Source organism: Calonectris borealis, chromosome 26, assembly GCF_964195595.1.
Source record: "Calonectris borealis chromosome 26, bCalBor7.hap1.2, whole genome shotgun sequence".
Classification (NCBI taxonomy): domain Eukaryota; kingdom Metazoa; phylum Chordata; class Aves; order Procellariiformes; family Procellariidae; genus Calonectris; species Calonectris borealis.
This window is the reverse complement of record NC_134337.1, coordinates 1,307,542-1,327,472: the sequence shown is the minus strand read 5'-3', so window position 1 is coordinate 1,327,472 and position 19,931 is coordinate 1,307,542. Positions and strand designations below refer to the sequence as shown.

The 19,931-nt window shown below is 47.5% G+C and overlaps 1 protein-coding gene across 1 annotated transcript in view; it reads right to left on the bottom strand.

Moving 5' to 3' along the window:
- Positions 1–19,931, bottom strand: part of LGR6 (leucine rich repeat containing G protein-coupled receptor 6) — a 144,270-nt gene that overhangs the window by 90,607 nt on the left and 33,732 nt on the right. Inside the window, exon 2 of the mRNA XM_075174545.1 lies at positions 4,825–4,896. Coding sequence (XP_075030646.1) covers positions 4,825–4,896 — 72 coding nt within the window. The remainder of the gene's footprint in view (positions 1–4,824; positions 4,897–19,931) is intronic.

Here is a 19,931-nt window from a genome sequence, read left to right as displayed (position 1 = left end):
AGGGGTCTGATCTTGCCGCTGTGCCCCGAAGCAAGAGGTGAATGGCAATGAACACCTGCCTTTGGCTGCAGTTTCTCTTCTTGGCACCAAGCGCTCGTGTTTGGATTCAAAGCGTGGTAACAAAGCCCTTGCCGGCGAACACATTTCAACATGTTATTATTCCCAGGCCGGCTTTCAAGGTCCTCTTTCTATTCCTTCTGTACTGATTGCTCTTGTTTCTCTTGGCTCCCAGCTCTGGCTTTTCAGGCTTCATTAACTGGAATTTATTAGCAACTTTAAACAATCTTCCTGCTGCCAAAAAGAGAGAAAGAAAGAAAAGAAGAAAAAAAAAAAAGAAAGAAACAAAGAGGAGACACACTAAACTCCGGGCTGCTCCCTGCCTGTGTGAGGCCCAGGTCTGAACACCTCTATCACTGGAGGCTTTCTTTGGAGGGAAGGACGGGTGAGTGCCTGGGCTGGGACTGTGCCTCCTCCCAGCACAGCCTCTCCTGTCTCTGCGCTGTTTCCCCGCTGGAGCTGGAGGCTGGTGGTGTCAGAGGAGAGCACAGACTGATGGAGAGCTGTCGGAGAGGAGTCCTCGGTGGTGTTGCCTCTTCAAAGCTGGCTGAGATTGGAGAATCTGGTCTCTTGGCAGCCTCCAAGCGTGAGTGCTAATTGCATCCGCAACACCTTCCTAAGCAGCTTGCAGTAAAAACTAATGACTAACAGGTCCCGGCACACCTGAGAGGCCCATTCTCGTCACTGGATGGATGGGTAAATAGAGGCATTGGCAGGGAAAATTGCTTTACCAAGACCACACAGTGAGTGAGCAGTTTGAGCTGGAGCAGTCCTGGTGCCCTGATCTGTGCCCTAACCACAGCATTGCGTCCGATCCCGTGTGGGACACAGCCGGAGGGCAGCTGAGCCAATGCAGAAATGTCCTGTGGGACACAGCCCTGTTGGACATCGTGGTGTGGCCTGAGTGATTGCTTTGCTGTCTTCAAGACCCTCAGGTGCCACCCTGCCTCTCACTTGCCCCCTGCATGCTCCCACCTGGCATGGGTGCCTGCAGAGGACTGGCATACTCGGGGCTCAGGTGGATCCAGCAATCTGGATTCGTAGTGCTCCACAGCAGCCTGAAGGGTGTGCAACATGGCACGTTTGTCTTCAGCGTCCATGGGACACACACGCTTCATCTACCCCTTTTTGCAGCTTTCTTTCCCTTCCCATTATTCCTGTTCCTTGGTTGAACCCCAGTTCCATGCACAAGCTGAGCCTTGAGTCCAGCTGATCTCTGACTTTCATGAAACTCCACCTTCATGGGGAGCGTGAGATGGTGCTAAAATACAGGCACAGAAAGAAGAGGAATCGTAAAATGTGTGAAACACCAGCTCTCCTCCAAGCCGCTGTGATCCTGGGCTACTGGGACTAGATCTAATGACAGAAGATTGGCAGCAGCAGAGCAGGAAAGAGGAACTATGAGGAGCTCATGGAGGAGGCAGAGGAACATGGACTTCTCCGACTGTCAAAGAAGATGAGGGTTACAGACCACATTCACATGTGTTCAAGGGCTAGGGGTGTCAGGAGTTTCTGGGATGCTTCTCAGCATTAGACCAAGGTAAAAAACATCCCTAACATGTAAGAGTTTCCAGGGGACCTGAAAAGGAGATTTGAAAGTCTGTGTTGAATTTGGCAAATATTTGTGGCTGAGGAGCCTGTGACTTTTTTCAGAATGTTCAAGCATCTTATTTAAGTCATCTTTGCAATAAAGCAAATACCATTTGAAATACCATTTTCTTTTCAAGTTTGACCCAAAGTAAAAGAGTAAAGGTTAACAAGTAACCTGAAAATGAAACAAATTTTTTTGTTTCAGGTCAAGGAACTCTTTTGGGTTGACAAAAGCCCCAGAATATCAATTTTGGTTTACCCTGAACTGAATTTTGCCAGTTTTGTCCTCAGTTGCTGCGTCCTCCAGCCTGTTACTTACTCAGTTTACCAAGGATATAACAGGGAACATAACTGGTTATGAGGCAGGCTGGGACTGTAAGGTCACCCAAAATCCCTGGAGATGAGAAGCCTCCTGAAAAGTTTCCGACTGAAGACAGGCACTTGCAGCAAGGAGGGGCTGCAGCAGAGCCCTCTTCTTCATCGTCAGCGCTTCTCTTCCCGGAGGGCAGGCAGGCAGGCAGACAGGTCTTCCTCCTCCCCAGGAGGCACTAACTCTGAGATACCTGGATTGTCCCTCATTGCTCAGCAGAGTTTTCTGGTCTTCACTGAGTCAGCGTGTCCCAGGATGGGCAGTTCTTCCGTGAGGGGAGTAGACAGAAGGCTTGGTCTCATGTACTACATGTCACCCCAGTACACCAAAGCAAATATGTTCAGAGTAGATGAAATCTGCAGAGATTTGAGCTGTGAAACCTGAACAAACTTCTACTGAGGATGTGTAAACAGGCAGGGTTTGTTTGCTTGATTCTTGTGCACATTCCGGCACAAAGGGTGATCCCATCATGAATGTGATGGTCCTGATGTAATGTTTTGGGATGAAATATATATATCTTTCACTTTATAAGTGAAAAGATACAAGTGAAAAGAGCAGGGGAAATGCCAGGCAAGTTGTATTACTGGTTGATGACAGCCCTATGAATAATGTATATCACAGACTGTCCCTGTCTAGATGCTGTTGTTGAAAGAATCACTTTACATTTCTGATAATACAAAAAAATCCTTTCTTGGTTGATTTCATATAAATTTCTTGATTTCCATAAATAGGATTACTGTATTATTGCTATCAAATTTAAGCATTAACTTGGTTATGCATAGATATATAATGCTGCAGTTTCCAATTCTTCTCCTAACTGTGACGTTTTTTCCTAGTCAAAATACCTTTGATTTCCGAATGAGAACTTGTGGCATTTTGAACCTCTAGTAAAATGTTCTCTAACAGCTTCCAATTATTTTTCAGATTTTCCTGTTTAAATTTTTCCTCTTCATCTGTTTCATTCATAATTATTTTTGGCTTATATATGGGAAGCTGGCTCTTTTGGAACCTATGAATATTTATTCATTGCCGCTTGAGTCTGTTCTGTTTGTACATGACATGTAATCAGGACACGATTGCTTGTTAATTGTGTGCAACAGAGTATGGTCTCTGTGTGTGAAAAGCTGTACTACCCCCATTGAATGCTTTGGGTGCCCACACTTCAACACAGATGTTTGTTAACAAAATGGAAAGAGAAAGGCTACAAGATGGATGCAAGGTCTCAAAAAAACCACCTTCTGTAGGTAGCTTGAGCTCCAGAGCTAAGGAAGGACAAAAAATGACTCCTGCTCCATCTGTACATGCCTAATGGGGAGGGGAGTTTGAGTAGCTGGGGTTCTTACAAGTCTGATGAATAGAAGCTATAGACAGGTGAAGATGAGTTGCAAGACCATTTGAAGTTAAAAACCTATACTATGGTTTGATAATTATCAGATTTGACCTGTAATGGGAATAATGAACAACAGCATCTGGTCTGGTCTCTTTAATCAAGACTGAATGTTCAGAGAAGTAGGTTTGTCCTTGCCTATGTGTGTCCACGTAAGTATGTACATTCACCTGCAAACTCTTTTCTAAATGCACAGACAGGACTTTCTGCTCATGACAGTGCTGCCCAAGCCCTGCACACAGTCACACAGTGCAGAGGCTCATGTCAGTAAGGTGTTAGGCAGGTCAGCACCACAACCTGTGCACATCACTGCCATTACGCTGTAGTACTGGATGCTGGTGATTCAGGGTCGCTCCACTGCAGACCATGTGGGATAGTAATCTGGGAGATGAAAGTGCCTCCTTTCAGGGTAGTGAAAACACCTTTTGTGTAGGAAATTCTGACATTTTGGAAACTACCATTTTTGAAATATCAATGTCGTGTGTGGCGGTGGCTGCAGGAACTGATTCGGTAAAGTCAAAGTGTTTCATTTAGACAGATTAAACTGTAGTAAGTGTTATATATACATTAAGTTTACAACACATACATCAAATGCAGAATTAATATTAGTATTTCATGTGATGTAATAATAGTGTTTTGAAGAAACTGCGTTTTCCAACAGAAGCTATTGTGTTGAAAGGAGCAACAGCATGAGAATAACACCTGGAGGTATTTCTCATGGTCAAGTGGAATAAGACCATACAGGTGCAATTTACCCATGAAGAAATGGCCAACCTCAATCTTCTGCCCCCCAGGCTCCCATTTTTGGGGCTCCCAAGGGATTCCAGTGGTTTCTAATGCCGGTGGTTAATTTTCACACTTTCAGAAGTGGGGCCACTCCTTCACTGACACACAGCCGCATGCTGATCCCCAGGGATTGTGATTGCTGCTGTGTCTGAGTGTGCCTACTCACACCGCGGTACACACTGGTGCATGGTGGGACACCGCAGCCTCTGGGGCAAATTTTTTGGACCTCTGTTGCCCAGGCTCGTTGCCATCTGAACTGCCGAAGTGCCCAGGAGCTAAGGTGTCTCTGGACTGCAGGAGGCTGTGAGAGGGACCCTGTACGCAGAAGGGTGAATGAAGCTCCCTGTTTGCTGGCTCTGCTCCAGGGTACAGTGTTGATTTTTGCATAATGGATTGGGTCTTCTTTTATTTTGACTTTTGGCACATGCACCGTCTCAGCCTAAAGGTAATGTCCTCAATCAAATCCTACAGCTAGAGTAGCAAATAAACCTTCTTCCAGCGTGCAGCCTCTTTCCATCTCAGCCTGTAGACCCAGTGACAACACTGGAGGTTGCTACTGGAGCCACAGGCACCCTCTCCAGTGTCCCCGCCCGCCCCGACCATGCTCTGCCCGGCACGGTTGCTCCATACTTACAGCTCCTCCAGGAAGCGCAGGTGACGGAGGGTGCTGGGCTGCAGCTGGCTAATGTTGTTCATGCTCAGATCTCTAGTGGAGAAGAAAGACAGAAGTCTCTGATCAGTCATGCTGTGGTTTGCACACAACAAACCCCAGTGCCAGGCTCTGTGTCCCCTCTCTGCTAAGAGGGAAAGCACTTCAGCAAGACAATCCCCTGCAAACTGTATTTCAGCATCAGCATCTTAGCACAGCACAGGCTCTGCCTGCAGAGGGATGAAGAGGAGTAACCAGAGGGAGACACTTGTTCCTTCAGGGTGGTCTGCCTGAGCTTCTCCAGGTTATGGAGCAAGTTAGGACATTTCCTAACAGCACAAGGAGTATTAGTGTCTCACATGTTTTGAAGAGCGAACAGGAAGCCCAGTGACACTGGAGTAGGACAGTATGTCCTTGGGCCCAAAAGTATCTTTCTGTGACTGCTGGTCATGCCAGACACCACAGGGAGCTTTTCCAGTGCATGGATAGACAGCTGCTTTTGAGGAGAGAACGAGCCATGGAAGAAGGTGTACATCCTATTGGACAAGCCTGCTCTAAACTGGAAAAACTAGAGAACAGCGCCAGGAACGAGGGCTGGAGGTCAGGTCTGTGGGTGACAAAGTCTGAGTTTAGGCATTGAGGGGAATCTGCCTGATTGTGCTTGTCTCAATCTTTGTCATTTCCAGCTAAAGGCTCACCTCCTATCTGCTTAGAGTCTGACACATCCTCATAGAAGATACTGTGCCACAACCCAAGGGGACCAGGGGGTCTGCTGAGTCTTAAGCCCTTAGCACATTACAGAGTCACTGTGAGCTGCCCACTGCAGAGCTGTCATCGTCTTAGGATATCAGAGTAGCAAAACCTGCAGTAAATGGTGCATTAGACAAGCTGGTAGTTGGAAAAAACAAGGATGCTTCTGGGCTATGAGTCTGATGCTTGATAGCTGCAACCCTGCCCTCATGAGCAGCTTCACATGAAGAAAACCGTGCTTGTTACCCATGTCTAGAGCAAGCTGTGTCCAGGTGACTGCAAATGAGCATCAATTTTTATAACTATGAGGAAAGATGAGGCAGAATTAAAAGCTGGCGTGCTTAAAACTAATGGGAATGAATGGGCCATATCCCCTACCGAGCAAAACAATCAAATGCCATCTGAGGCGCTGGGTAAACAGATATGATGAAGAAGGGGCTATTTTTGATCATTGTCTATAGACAGGACACTGTTTGGCTCCTTCAGACTGCTTAGACTAAATGGCAGAGACAGGTTTCTCTCCTGTAATGTGAGAATAAGGAGGCACAACATAAAAATAAAGGCATTTTACTTTACTTTTTCCTCCAATAAATATCACGGACTCATGAGCCTAAGGAAGGATGTGTCACACTCGCCCACCCCCCCCACCCCCCCCCAATATGAGTGGAAATCTATCTTGGTTTTGGACAAATGCATAGAAGAAGGAGGCTTCTGCCAAGGACAAGGACTGAAGCATGAAGGAGAAAAGTTACCCTCAGCAAAACCTAGCCTTATAATAGGGATCTCTCTGAGCTGGCTGCCATCCGCACAGCGCACCGTCATTTGAACTGAGATCCTGCAAACCCAAGACGTGAGACTGCAGGTCACATATCAAATGCCCTGGAGCATCACAGGCTGGCTTTGGGGGCTGAGTAGGAAATTGCTTCAGTGGAAAATAGGTTTATTGAAAAAATTACTCAAATTTCTTTGTATTCTTCAGTGAGAAAATTCCTGAGTTCTGATAGTAAAAAAGGCTTAAAAAGTTTGGGGGTGTAGGCTTCTTTATTTTGCACCATTTTCCACAAAAAAATCCCCACTTTCTGACCAGATCTATTTGGCATTGGTGGAGGCAGACTGCACCTAGGGAGGGCCTAAAGCCTGCCTTTACAGTTTCTCTGGAGAGGTGTCCTGTGAAAAAATTATCTGGAGTTTTGAATGTGCCCTATTTGAAGATATTCTTGGCAAAGTTTGGTCTTTTTCTTTATAACTTTCTCCTCTCCAAAGAAGTGGTGGAAAAATTCTCAAAAGACCTATGAGAATTCAAAATTCGGTTTTCAGAATGAATGCAAAAATAAAGTTATTGTCTGTATTGTTCTGTGTGCAATGCTGCATTCTATATTTGGATCATCCTGTGATACAATAGAAGGGTTAAAATATTATTTTATGCCGCTTCTATTTTTATTTTTAAATCCCTAACAGCAGTTGCTACTCAGCACCCATTAAAACATCTTTTTTTTCCTACATCAAAGTGTCTCCTGTTTATATTGCAATTAATCAGTCTGATGTTTTGACATGTTGTGAAACAATGTAAAAATAACGAAAAATAACGTAAAATGAAAGGCAATGAAGCAAAACACAGATCTGGAACATCCAGGATCTCCTTGAAATTCCTTAAGTTGCCTTCTGCAGTGTAAGGAATACTCCTTGCTTGCCGCAGAAGACACTTTTCAAACCTCATTGAACCGCATTTTGGGTGCCCAGCCCTTTCCTGATGGGGACAGCCGCCTGTTCCACATTCCTGGGCGGGCAGGGGTTGCAGGGATGCGCAGACCCTCATCATCAGTCATACCCAGCAGCACATCAGCATGTGGCTGGTGGTAATGGGGAGGCCAAAGATGTTTTGACCCCTTCTTTCCTCCCCCTTGATCCATACCCTGAAAAGGAAAAAAATACACTGATTTCTGAGGAAAGCTTCCAAAAGGCAGAGGAGAAAGATAATTGTCCCGTCACTTTGACAGCCTCACAGATCCACCTTGCATGACTTTTCTTTAAATGCCTTGCTCCCCTCCCCCACTCTCTTGCACCCCTGGGGCTCCTGGCCATGGACAGGTCTGAGGGAAGGGGCTCTGTCCCACTATCTCTTGGGACAATGAAGAAAAATCCAGCCCTGATTTCCAAGGCTATTGCATGGGGAACATTTTGGGTCATTTTATTTAAAATTCACTGATGTTTTGGGTGTTTGGATGCTCTGGTAGTTTGCAGTCCTGCAGGACTTGAGTGCAACGTATCTGCACTCACACTACTGAAAAGAGGAGGCCCATAGTGCAAACCCTGGTAGCGGTCTGATAGCTAATGAACAGTGAGGCAAATATGGTGCCAATGACTCAACTTTAGGACTGTGTTTACTGTTAACTCTCCAATGTGATATCCCATGGGGGGCCCACACCAGCTCCTCTAGAGCAGTGGACATCATACCTGGCTTGGTGTGGCGGAGTTCCTGGACTGGCCGATGGTACGAGGACAGCACAGAGGGGGTGGTGCAAGGACAAATAGTGTGAAGGAAGAATGAGTTCCTCCAAGGGCTGGAAATGAACTTTCTGAGCTCAGGCCTGGGCTCAGTGATTTTGCTAGCCGCAAAAGTACGAGATGTTTCTCCACTGGCTGTCCATGCTTGTGTGAAAGCTGAGGCACAGGATTCTTGTCTGAAGTGTTGTGGGAGTAAATATTTGACTTATTACTCATGTAAAGATGTTGTTGACTTGTTGCTATGTTTTCCCAAGCTCATGCTTTTCCTCTTAGTAAGGTTTCTTGTGTTACGTACATCCCCAGTGCATGCAAGAGTGGAAATGCTTCCTGTCAGGGTAATCAGGGAAGCTATTTATCTCTTCAAGTGTTTGAGGGTGGTTACTTCAGCCAGCCACATTTAGTTAATTTTAAAAGGAACCCATGGTATTTGAACCTTGTTGGATTTTTTTTTTCAGCAACATTTGGCAGAAGGATTAGGGATTCATGGACTAAATGGATTAGGGACTCCTCTGACCTTTCTCAGCTCTGTCAATGACTTCAACTTTCCAAAATAGCTCTCTCTTTTGAGTGACTAGCATCCAGTGGAGTCAAAGAAGTGTTGGGTCACTCATATCTTAGCATGGCTATTGTCATTTGCACTGGAGAAACCACTACAAAGATGGGGACAGTACCACAGCAGGCATTACAGAAATGGACAAAGAACATAATTCAGATCCTAAGTCCCTTAAACTCTAAAAGAAATCAGAAAGGTAGGAGAGGAAATGGGGTGCTACAGCTTCTCCCAGGCTTGCAACGTAGGATCAGCAGAGGAACTGTGCAGAGTCTTGCCTTTGGGTTCATGAGACCACACTGCATTGGTAAACTGGGACAAGCCATCCTTTTCCTGTCCCAGAGCTCCTGTGTTCCTCTTTCCCCAGTGACTGGCCTGTCTGTCCTCTCTGCAAGCCATCAAATAAAAGTAGGAAACCTTTCGCTGTCAAATCATTTTGCATGGCTGTGGTCTGAAATGCTGACAGTAAAGTGAACTACTCCACTACGCCCGGAACTGAAACTCTATTCTGGTATCACCCCCATTTACCCATGAAGCAATGTCTTTTAAGGCCTCTTGCATTAGGTGTTGAAATTACCTATGCTTTCCAATGGCACTGCACCAAAGCCATCATCACTATAATTAGTGTGATTTAACATACCCCCCTTCCCCAACTAATTCTAAACATTTATCGTAAGCATTTCCAACTTGTACCTGCAGGAAAACTGAGACACAGTTCATGGAAACTGAGCTCATGTGATTCAGCCTCAGACCTTACAACTACTCTGGCCCTCGAGGGGTTCCTTAAATTATTTGCTTTGATGTCGCCTTCTTTCATGAACAACCTTTGATTATTCACTGATTAGCTGATCTTCCTTACCAAAAAATGATGTGACACACACCATGCTTTGGGTACTCCAGTAGGACTGTCTGCCATGCTCTTTAACAGTGCTAGGAGATGGTTACCACAGTGTTTTAGTTCAGGGATGATATGAGCTTTAAAGATCAAAGGAATTTATCTTTGGCATAATTGCTTGGGCAGGTGGGATGCAGGCTGTGGTGCTGGTGCTCTGAAACATGGAGCCATAGATGTCCCAGTAGACTCTGTCCAGCTCTGGTGAGGGCACCTGCAGGACTTTGTAGAAGTGTAAGGTCTTAGGCCAAAAGGGAAGTTTTTTATGCTAAAATACGTGGGTCTGCATGAAGGGCACCCTGCAATACTTGCCCAAGATAGGCCTAAACAATATCCCCAGGACGTACCTCTAGGGACAGCAGGGTTGATGTGTCTCACACAAACTCAAGGTGTCTAAAAGCTGCCCACAAAATTGGGGAGCAATGAACCCTGCCCGTCACCCCCAAAGCTCCTGATATACCTCTTCCCAGACTATAAGCAAAGTGTTTCCCCAGAGACGCACTCTAATGTGAATTAACATAAGCAGTCAACAGACCTAAAGTAAACCAGGTTGAAGCCACACTGGAGTAACACAATGAAATTGTGGCTGCTCAGTCAGGAGGGTTTGAAGGTGAAATCTGCAGTGATACGGTCTTGGCTGAGGCGAAGCACATAACCTTCAGAGCCAGAGGTTCATCTGGCTCAAGATCTGCAAAGTGCACGTGACTGGCAGAGATGGTGCTCTCCTGGAAGCCATCACAGGGCTAGAACATTTCCTACAGAAAGAGCAGCTCCTAGCTATGGCTGGGAGAAGACATTCCCCAGCCATCTCCCGCTGTACTCCAAAGGGGCAGAAAGTCTGGTCACTAGCTTCAGTCCCCTGAAGTGCTCTCTGTGGGTCCCTCTGTCACTCAGCATGATGAGAAGCCTGTGTCCTCCTGCCATGAAAGCAGGGGGAAGTAGCTGCCTTCAAGCAGATCTTTAATCTACAAGGTTTCTGCAAGCTCATGGTGTGGTTCAAGGGGCAGACCTTCAGTGGGGTAGTCTGTGGGCTCCTGCCTTCTTTCCTACCTCATTGAAATCCCATGCATGTGGCAACAGCTGGAAGTGATGACAGGCATTGCCCAAGCCACTGGACAGGATTTTCAGTATTTAGGGAAATGGACCTTGTGCTCCTCTTTTGTAAAGAGGAAAGGTTGCCCCAAAGAACATATCTGACTGCAGGTTTTGAGCCTACAAGAAGCTACTAAGAATCCCAAAAGGTAACTATCTTCTCAAGCCCTGAATTGATCCACTATATGAATATCTTCACATTTTTTGAGATACTCAGATTATTAATGTGCTCTCTTCCCAGCACGGACTCAACTTAGCTCCTCTCAGTGTTAGTGCTGAACACATGGATTCCTGGACCGTAAAAAAGACCTTCCTTACACTCAGGCAGTTGAGCAGAAATTTTTATGGTTGTGGGGAGAAGCTAATAACCTGGTATCCTCTTGATTAATTAATTGCACAATTACAGCATTAAGGCCTCCCAGTCCAGCAGTCTGATTTCTGGGGGAGCTGTACAAACCAGACCAAAATTCATATCCTTATCCTGGAAAGGTCCAACACTAGACCTGTTCTTGCAAGGCATGAAACACTCTTGTCTCTCTGAAGACTAGGAGATGAGCAATGTCTCTACCTCTCTTCTGGCCACTCTCATTAGCATCCAGTGAAAAACGCACAATTACACCACCTTTAGAAAAGAAACCCAAAGGCAATAAATGATGGTTTTAGAAATTCTTCAGATTATTCTAGGGTGATTCATAAAGGTTCTTGTTATCTCCTTTCCTCTTTATCTTGAAATCTCCGAGGTCACCACAAAATGCCTGAATTGCTCGGGGTAAAGCTGGGGCTGACGATAGAATGGTACTTGGAGCCATAGAACCAGCTGAAATTTTTCCTAAAAGCCTGCAGGTTGAAAACTACGCTAAAGGTAGTCTCCATAAAGAAAAGGAGAAAGGAAAGATAACGACATCAAAGCAGTAAGAGCTCATTTGCATTACACCATATCTGGAGGCACCAGCCCTGCTTCAATCCCATATCACTGCAATAGGCAAGAGCAGAACGTGTTTCTACTCCCACCTCTCCATGTTTGAAAATAGATCAGTCATCTTAGATCATCCCCCATGTGTAGGCCCTATCCGAGATCTCCACAATGTTTCAATAATAAAGATTCAGCCAAGGCCAGTTTGCCAGGGTGAGATTAAGCCCATCCCTGCACCAGCAGGTCTTCAGAAGTCTGGTCTGTGCAGTGAATAGCAGTGACCTACGGCAAGCACAACTCTCCTGCTGCTCTGGCTACCACACTTCCAGCTCCTCCCCTAGCTGCCCTGGCTCTGCACCGTGTTATGTGCCCTCCACGCATGAGAGCAGAAAGGGGCTGAGCAGAAGAGGTAGTGCATTTCTGCCCCTGCGAATGGTTGATGTGAGAACAAGAAGAAATAACTTTTAGAAGCCAGGTCAGGGCTGTCAGTGAACACCATCTCATCCCAGGGCCCACAGGGTGTGCCAGGGGAGGGCTCTCCCTAGAGAGCAGAGGAGAAAGGAAGAAGGTGTGGGGTGCTCAGCCAAGGGAAGGGAGAAGGGCAGATCACTTGGCAGAATGGGCTGCAGCCACATGGAGGAGATATGGCTGAGAAGCGGCAAGGAGCTGCTTCCAGAAGGCACCGTGTCATGGGACAGAGATGAAACTTGGATCAGAAAATGAGGGCAGTTTTTCCAAAAAGGCAAAACTTGAATCTTGTTAAGTGTACTCCTAGAGATTTTTCTCATGGGCTCCGTCTCCCGGCTGCAACTGTCCTAGTTGCCAGAGGAAAGTCCACTTGGCGATAAAAGGGGAAAGCACTTGCGCTGTGACAAGGCAGGGAGAAGATGGCTTGTCTTGCTGGATATTGCTCTTATGAGCATGATGGGCGTTGACATCTTCTGGCCTACAGGGGTACAAGTGCCCTGGGGCTTCCAGTGCCTATTAGCACAGAACTGCTTTGACTGGAGTAGGGGAGTCTCACACACAAACCGAAGGAGAGGTTAATGGAGCCTCCTCCCAGCCCCTCTGCTTTCACCACCTGGACAGAGCAGTCTGTGCACCAGGCTGCTTTGGATTGAATGTTGGGCAAGGACCATATTTTCCATTTCTGATACCATTCTGCAAGTTCACGTTTTTGGTGATTCCTGTGAAACAGAGTCCGGAAAGAATTAGTTTGGGTTGATCAAAATAATAAAAAATGTGCTGTTTTTTCTTTTTCTCTCCAGTTTTGACATTAAAAAAAATCATCCCAGAAAGGACATTCTAAACCAAAAGTCATTTGAAGAGAAAAATACCTTCTGTCCTGGAAGTGTTTAAGCAGGGCTTCTCAGCCTCTTTAAAACTCTTTTTATGTTTTTGCCTCACATAATGGGACTCAGAGTTGGCCAGTGTTGGAGCTGGGTCAACATGAACTTTTTCCTTAGTGTAAGCACAACAAAACCAAAAGAACCTCTAAACTAAAAAGAAATACTGGGGCATGAATGAGAGCAAGGAATATTTTTTTTAAAGCAAGAAAAATGAGATTGCAAGCGAATGTCCTTTCTGCCCACTGTGTCCTTTGGAGCGGCCACAACACAGCAATGTCCTGACTTTTAGCAACTAAATGGTCTCCACTAGATTCCTGGAAAGAGCCTCACATTCCCTTGTGTCCTGAGCGTGGGCTTGTTCCTTGCCCTTCTCCAGGTCTCTGCTGGGCTCCAGCTCCTCACTCGCTGGGATTTTGGGAACAGACTTAGTCACTCTCATGGAAGGTGAAACCTCTCACCCTGCTGGAGTAGGTATCCTCTTAACACCCAGAGCAGCTACCAGGGAAAGGTAAACCCAGGAGCATCTTCCTCTTTGCTGCCCAACCAAAGCCTTTTGAAAGAGATAATGAGCAGTAAACAGCAAACAAATGCAATTGGTGCATCTGTCACATTCCCCACGCAAATGTCCTTGAAATCAACTGAGTCATGGAAATACTGTGCTTTCAAGTTGGCATCTTCTGCTTTGATTAAGGCAGGATATTTATGAAGACAAATGTTGTGTTGAGAAACTTACCCAGCTCTGCTCTGGGACACTAGCCACACTCGCCTGAGGGCTGGCTGGGGGGCACGGTGCTGTGTCCCAGGAAGAGCAATGCAGAAGGGTAGAAAGCTGGGCAAGGCAAGCCAAAGATGGTTGGAAGCCACAAGGCAGTTCTAGGGAGCCAGAAGCTCCATGGCAGAGATACCTGCCAGCAGACTGGAGCTGTTCTGCAACACGCAGTGCCTGAGAAGGTAGCTTGTGCATTACAGTCCGCCCTGCCTGCTCCAGGCTCCTGCCCTCACCTCCAAGAAGACCTCTGTAGGCAGTTTATGCTGATGTGCAATCTGCACAGGACTGTTTTTCTTCAGGCCAATAATGGACTTTGCAGCCCCCCTGTGCCAGTTGCGCAGTTCATGTGGGAGGAAGCAGTGGGAGCACAATGGTCAAACACCTTTTGGAGCCCACATGGTGGGAGCAGAAGTGAATTGCTGCAGAGATATTCCTGGGAGAGTAAATGATCTACCTGGAAAGCGTGATTTGTTGGATTGTACCAAAAAAGCAGACACTAAAGGAGCAGACAGATCATAGGAGAGGGAACAGGGTCTAAGGAACCGGATCAGTGTAGAGGTGAAGATACCAGGACTCCTCTTCTTGGCAAAGAGGTTGTGAAGAGAGGTGTGACAGAGAAGATGATGCTGGTTTGATGCACTAGGAGGATGTACTTTTTAGCTACAAATTACTGGTAAAGAATTTTGTAGAGTCCCTAGTAAGAAACTTACTAGAAAGACACAAGACAAAGATACAAGGCAAATTAATGGAGGATAAATCTACCTATGACTATTCAGGGTGATTGTCTAATGCCACATCTGGCTCAAGGGTGCCTAAACCACTGATTCTTAGGAGCTGGAGTTTTGGGGTCCAGCCAGGTTGAGGGCAATGTTTTTCCTTGTTCTTTTTGCTGTAGTCCGAAGCAAAACCATGAGTTCCTGCACAGGTTCCTACAGGCTTTGCTGAAGATCAAAGTGCTCCCATTTCATTGCTCTGTGTACCCTGCATCTGGGTTCAGTGGCTTTTTGGTTTGACCCAGAATGTTCTTTACAGGAGGACTGTGTCAGCCATAGCAGATTAAGGCGTTTTTCATACCATGCCCTTTGGGCACAGCTTGGTACCCATGCCTGATTCAGAGCACTTGCTGCGAGCTCTGGTTCTCCTTTGAGGAGCAGGCTGGGGTGAAGCTAGTGTGGTCTGCACATACATGCCATAGACATGCTTCCAACTGTGTATCAGGGGCACATACAACCACTGCCATCCACATCCTTGCTTTGATTGCACAAGGTTTACACAAAGTGTGTTTGACCTCACATATCCTGGAAAAGTATCAGCTGGAAGTCTAAGGAGAGAGCCTAAGGAGAGGCAGTATTTGAATTAGGGAAAAAACCACTCTGAATACTGAATTCCACCTCTGCTTGAGAGTTGAAAGCCCTGCTGGACTCTTTCTAAGGTGCCCACAGTTCATTTGTGCACATGAGAGACCCATGCACATCTGGCCCAGAGGAGCCAGCTCTGTCCTGTTTCTCTTCATTGCACGCATCCTCCCACCACTGCCAACTTCCGACCCCCCCAGCATTGTTCAGGAATCCCTGGCAGCTGATGCCCATGTCCCAGAGACATGATACTGGCATTGATCGGAGATGTCCAGCTTCTTCAACATCCTATGCCCAAATATCTGGGTGGATTGGCAGAAACACTGGGACCTGAGAGAGGATCTTACTCCTCTCCTGCCCCAGCCCTCTCCCCTGCTCCCCAGCTCCCTGTGCTGTGATTCTGGCGTGTGACTGAGAATTAAAAGACCAGCTGAGACCATGTGCTCCCAGTGCTGTGGCAGGAAGGCAGACAACTTGTTCTAGCAGTGGGACTGTCCTGGCATGGGCGTCCATGATGGGTTTTGCAGAGCTGGCAGTGATGGGCTGCAACGTCCTGTCTGCATCAACCCTGCGGTGTCGGCTCACGCAAGGCAATGGCCAACACTAACACTCATGAAGCCTGGTGCTGGCCACCCAGCATGCGAGGCAGGGAAGAGCATGAGGGAGGCTGGCTCACCCGCAGCCCTGTCCTCACAGTGCGGAGGCAGCTGGCTTGACCACTTGGCTCTGGAAATTGGATCCCTACCTTGGGCCCCATTAGACAAGGCTGTGATGCCAGAGCTATGGTCATGGACGAGCCTCTGCTGGTGTCCAGGACAGTGTTAAATGTTTTGCCTTCCTCATGAAACTTCAAGTAAAGGAAATCTCAAAAAATTTGCTCCTGCAAGTGTTCCTGCCTTCCCTTTTTTTTGTATAGGAGATGGATTTGGACAGAGTGAGAAGGGAAATATCACCTCACTCAAGGAAGCAGAACAGGCTCCAGGGTGGGTTTCACAGGCCACCCCAGCTATTGCCCGGTCTGAGTACCAATGGCTGACCTTGCATATGGGGACAGAGTCAGGAAAAGTGAGAAAAAAACAGAGTTTAAGATAATTCAGAAGCATAGATAAAACTTAAAATAGCTTTTTAATATAATTTAAGTCCTTTATCTAGGGCTTTACAAAAGCAGAAGCACTGGTCTTCCTGCTAGTGCTAGGGCAGAAAACCACCAGGCTGATGTTACATGCAGAGATAGGATATTACTGGACAACTCCCACTGTTATCTGCAAGGGGTGTTGGAGGCCATGGCATGACCCTGGGACATGGACTCTGTTAGCCTTCCCCCACCACCTAGGCACCAGAGCTTTTGGGGTGCGTAGACTAAGGCTGGGGTTATGTATGTCCCCAGCATATTCCCCACCCTGATGCTCCCACCCTGTCTCTGGGCTGGGGTGGGAGAAGCAATGCCCATGGAGCACAGGGAGTGGGCTGCTGCCCAGTCTACCTGGCTGTCTCCACCTGAGACCCTGTTGGCAATGTCTGTGCAAAGGGTGTGCTAAAGGGCCCCCAAAACAGGCAATCTTGAAGCTTCTTGTTACTTTTCTAACCAGCTCACTTACGTAATTTCTTAAGCGTGTCGAAGGACATAACCTCAGATAGCTGGAAAACTCAGCCATCAAGAGAGGACGTTACAAAGTTGTGCAGCTGCAACCAGTGGACCCATATTGGGTTAAACCAACCACTTACTGCAGATGTAGCATTGGCCTGGAGCAGTCAAGACTCTAAGCAACGTGGCAGCCTGAAGTTGTTGTGGATCCCAAGAAAATCGCCTTTCACAGCAAAAAGCATGATGAAGTGTCAGCATAGCTAGTGCAGCATTTCCTGATCTGTGCCTGCTACACCCACATCAAGAAGGGATTGCAAAAACGCCATGCGGGCAGTTGCAAATTGCGAAAGTGTTTCTTTCAGCTGAAAATGGATATCTTCTCACCCCCACACAGCCCACAAGACCTCACCTTTTGCACCAACTTCCCGCTGGCCTTGCCATGCACCCACACGCTTGTATGATCTGGCATGTGATGCTGCATGTCTATGTTCTAATGCACTATCAAAGGCATCAGGGAGACGTTTTTATTCTTACTGTTGGGGTAAATGAAAATGGGTTGGGACATTTTTATGCTCTGAATAAGGGGGAGGGGGGTCACCAACCAGACATGGTTGAGAAATCTGGCAAAAGAAGTGTCAAAGCAGGTGGGGCAAGCTGCACCCAGAGGCAGAAAACAGTCACAGCCCAAGGATTCAGGTTCTGGCTCAGGTCTGTGAATGGAGCTGGCTCTCAGAAGGCAAATCTTGCCTGTCGCAAGCACACTGCGCTCAGGACCCTCCCTATCTCCGCTTTGCTGACAAGGCAGGACAACGGAGGCAGTTCCTGAAGCAAAGAAAGTTCAAATTCCTCCAGCCAATTACCTCATGGCAGTAAATCTTCCACCTCTCTTTCCCAGTCGTTGGTGAAGCCTGCCTATTGTCTGGGGAGCCCGTCTGTCTGCCCCAGCACAAAAGGGAGAACAATCAGTGGGCTTGAGTAACATCCGATGTATTAAAAGACGAAAGAATAAAGGAGGGAAAGGGCCAAGGAGAGCTGGGTGGGGAGGAGATCTCCAAGAGACTGCCTTGCTGCCTGGTGCAGGTGTCATTCAGACTGGATGCTGGTCAGGGTCGTGCTGGGGAGGACTGGGGACCCCTCTGTGTGGAGGTTTTCAGAGAGGGGGGTGCTGCTGGCCTGGAAGGGGATTTATGCCTACAGCGTTGTCCAAATTCTGTCCATGCACCCTAAAGCTTTCTTCCCCATGAGGTCAAGCTGCCTAGTCTTCTGGGAGCAGAGTGGCAAACAGCCCCTGAGAGCTGGTAGATCAGCATGGTGAGCACCTCCTGGTTCCTTCTGCTGCCCCTCTGCACTGCCAGGCACTGCTCTTCATCAGAAAGAAAATATCCTGTGCTACTGAGCTCCAGGCTGCTACGATATTGCCATCAGTCCTGATGATCATGAGAAGGGCATGAAGCCTGCATGTTCCCTAGTTGATTAGGGGTCAATGGATGTCAAAAGAGGTGCCCTCTCCAGCCTTGCTGCTTGGTGCCCTCATCTGACTTGCTGGAGCCAGATATGAGCAGCCTCACCCTTCCTTTAAACTGCCCAGGCACTGCTCTTCCTGGTACAGACCAGGGTCCTGGGGGATCAAATATGAATCCAGTCCATGCTTAATTGGTAGGACATGAGCCGGCAGTGTGCTCAGGTGGCCAAGAAGGCCAACGGCATCCTGGCCTGTATTAGGAATAGTGTGGCCAGCAGGAGTAGGGAGGTGATCGTGCCCCTGTACTGGGCACTGGTGAGGCCGCACCTCGAATCCTGTGTTCAGTTTTGGGCCCCTCACTCCAAGAAGGACATGGAGGTGCTGGAGCGTGTCCAGAGGAGGGCAACGAAGCTGGTGAAGGGCCTGGAGCACAAGTCTGATGGGGAGCGGCTGAGGGAACTGGGGTTGTTTAGCCTGGAGAAGAGGAGGCTGAGGGGAAACCTCATCGCTCTACAACTCCCTGAAAGGAGGTTGTAGTGAGGTGGGGGTCGGTCTCCTCTCCCAAGTAACAGCGATAGGAGGAGAGGAAATGGCCTCAAGTTGCGCCAGGGGAGGTTTAGATTGGACATTAGGAGAAATTTCTTTACTGAAAGAGTGGTCAGGCCTTGGAACAGGCTGCCCAGGGAAGTGGTGGAGTCACCATCCCTGGAGGTATTTAAAAGATGTGTAGATGAGGCCCTTAGGGACATGGTTTAGTGGACATGGTGTGTTGGGTTGATGGTTGGACACGATGATCTTAGAGGTCTTTTCCAACCTGTATGATTCTATGATTCTATGATTCTATGACATTGTTTGCCTGCTGTATCCTGCACAACATCTGTGCAAGAAATGAGAAGCATCTGCAGTAATGTCTGCTTTCTGAGACTTTTTCAGTAGTCTGGAAGAACCAGGAGCTGCACCTGTGAACCGCTGAAGCTGAACTGCTTCACGGTTTTAGTCCCTCCATCTGCAGTCCTCTCTCTCTCAAGCCAAGTTATGGCCAGACTCCCAACCCCAGTCTTGCTAGACAAAACTACTGAAAGTAGGAGAAAGACAACTTAATGAAAAAGAATGATTTCCTTAAAGTAAAATACAAACTCTGATGAGACAAGAGAGAGACCCCAGAGTTGTGCAAATCATGAGAAGACTGAGAATAACCAAGTGAGAAGCAGACATCAGGCTTGTTGGCAGTCCTGGTGCTGGAGAGCATCCCATCTGGCTGATGTCTGACCACCAACTCTTCCTGCCACTGCTGCTCCACCAGATCTTCTCTGTTGACCACCAGATGCATAGCAAGTGCTTTGAGGGCTGAGTGCAGGGGAGGAGGGAAGCAGCTGCTGCAGAGCTCTGGACGGGTAATGTGCTAGGGGACATCCCCTGCAGTGTGCCCTGAAGAGCCTCTCTGTGTGCAAGAGGTGGAGGCTGGACGCAGGACTATGAGGCAGTTGCAAAGCAATCCACTGATGTCAGGACAGCACAGTATGCTTCCCTGATTTGTCTTCCAACTTAGCTGCAGTATCCTCTCTGCTGATTTTGGCAGCCTGTTGGCTGCAGTGGTCACCTCTTGTCCTTTGCAGCCCCACTGCAGTATCACGATAGCTTTTCTTCTGTATCCTCCGGGACAGGTAAGTAACTTACCAAATGACATTAGCAGGCACTTTTTGTACAGGCTGGGCTAGAGGGGTTTTCACCTGTAGCCCAGTAGGGCAGCAGAGAAAGGGGCAGCAGAGAGGAGCTGGATGCTGCTATGTGGACACACAGAAAGGCTCTGGCTCAGATGACTCCTCTGCCCTGTTTGAGTGGAGCTGACCTTGGACACAGAGATTGAGGC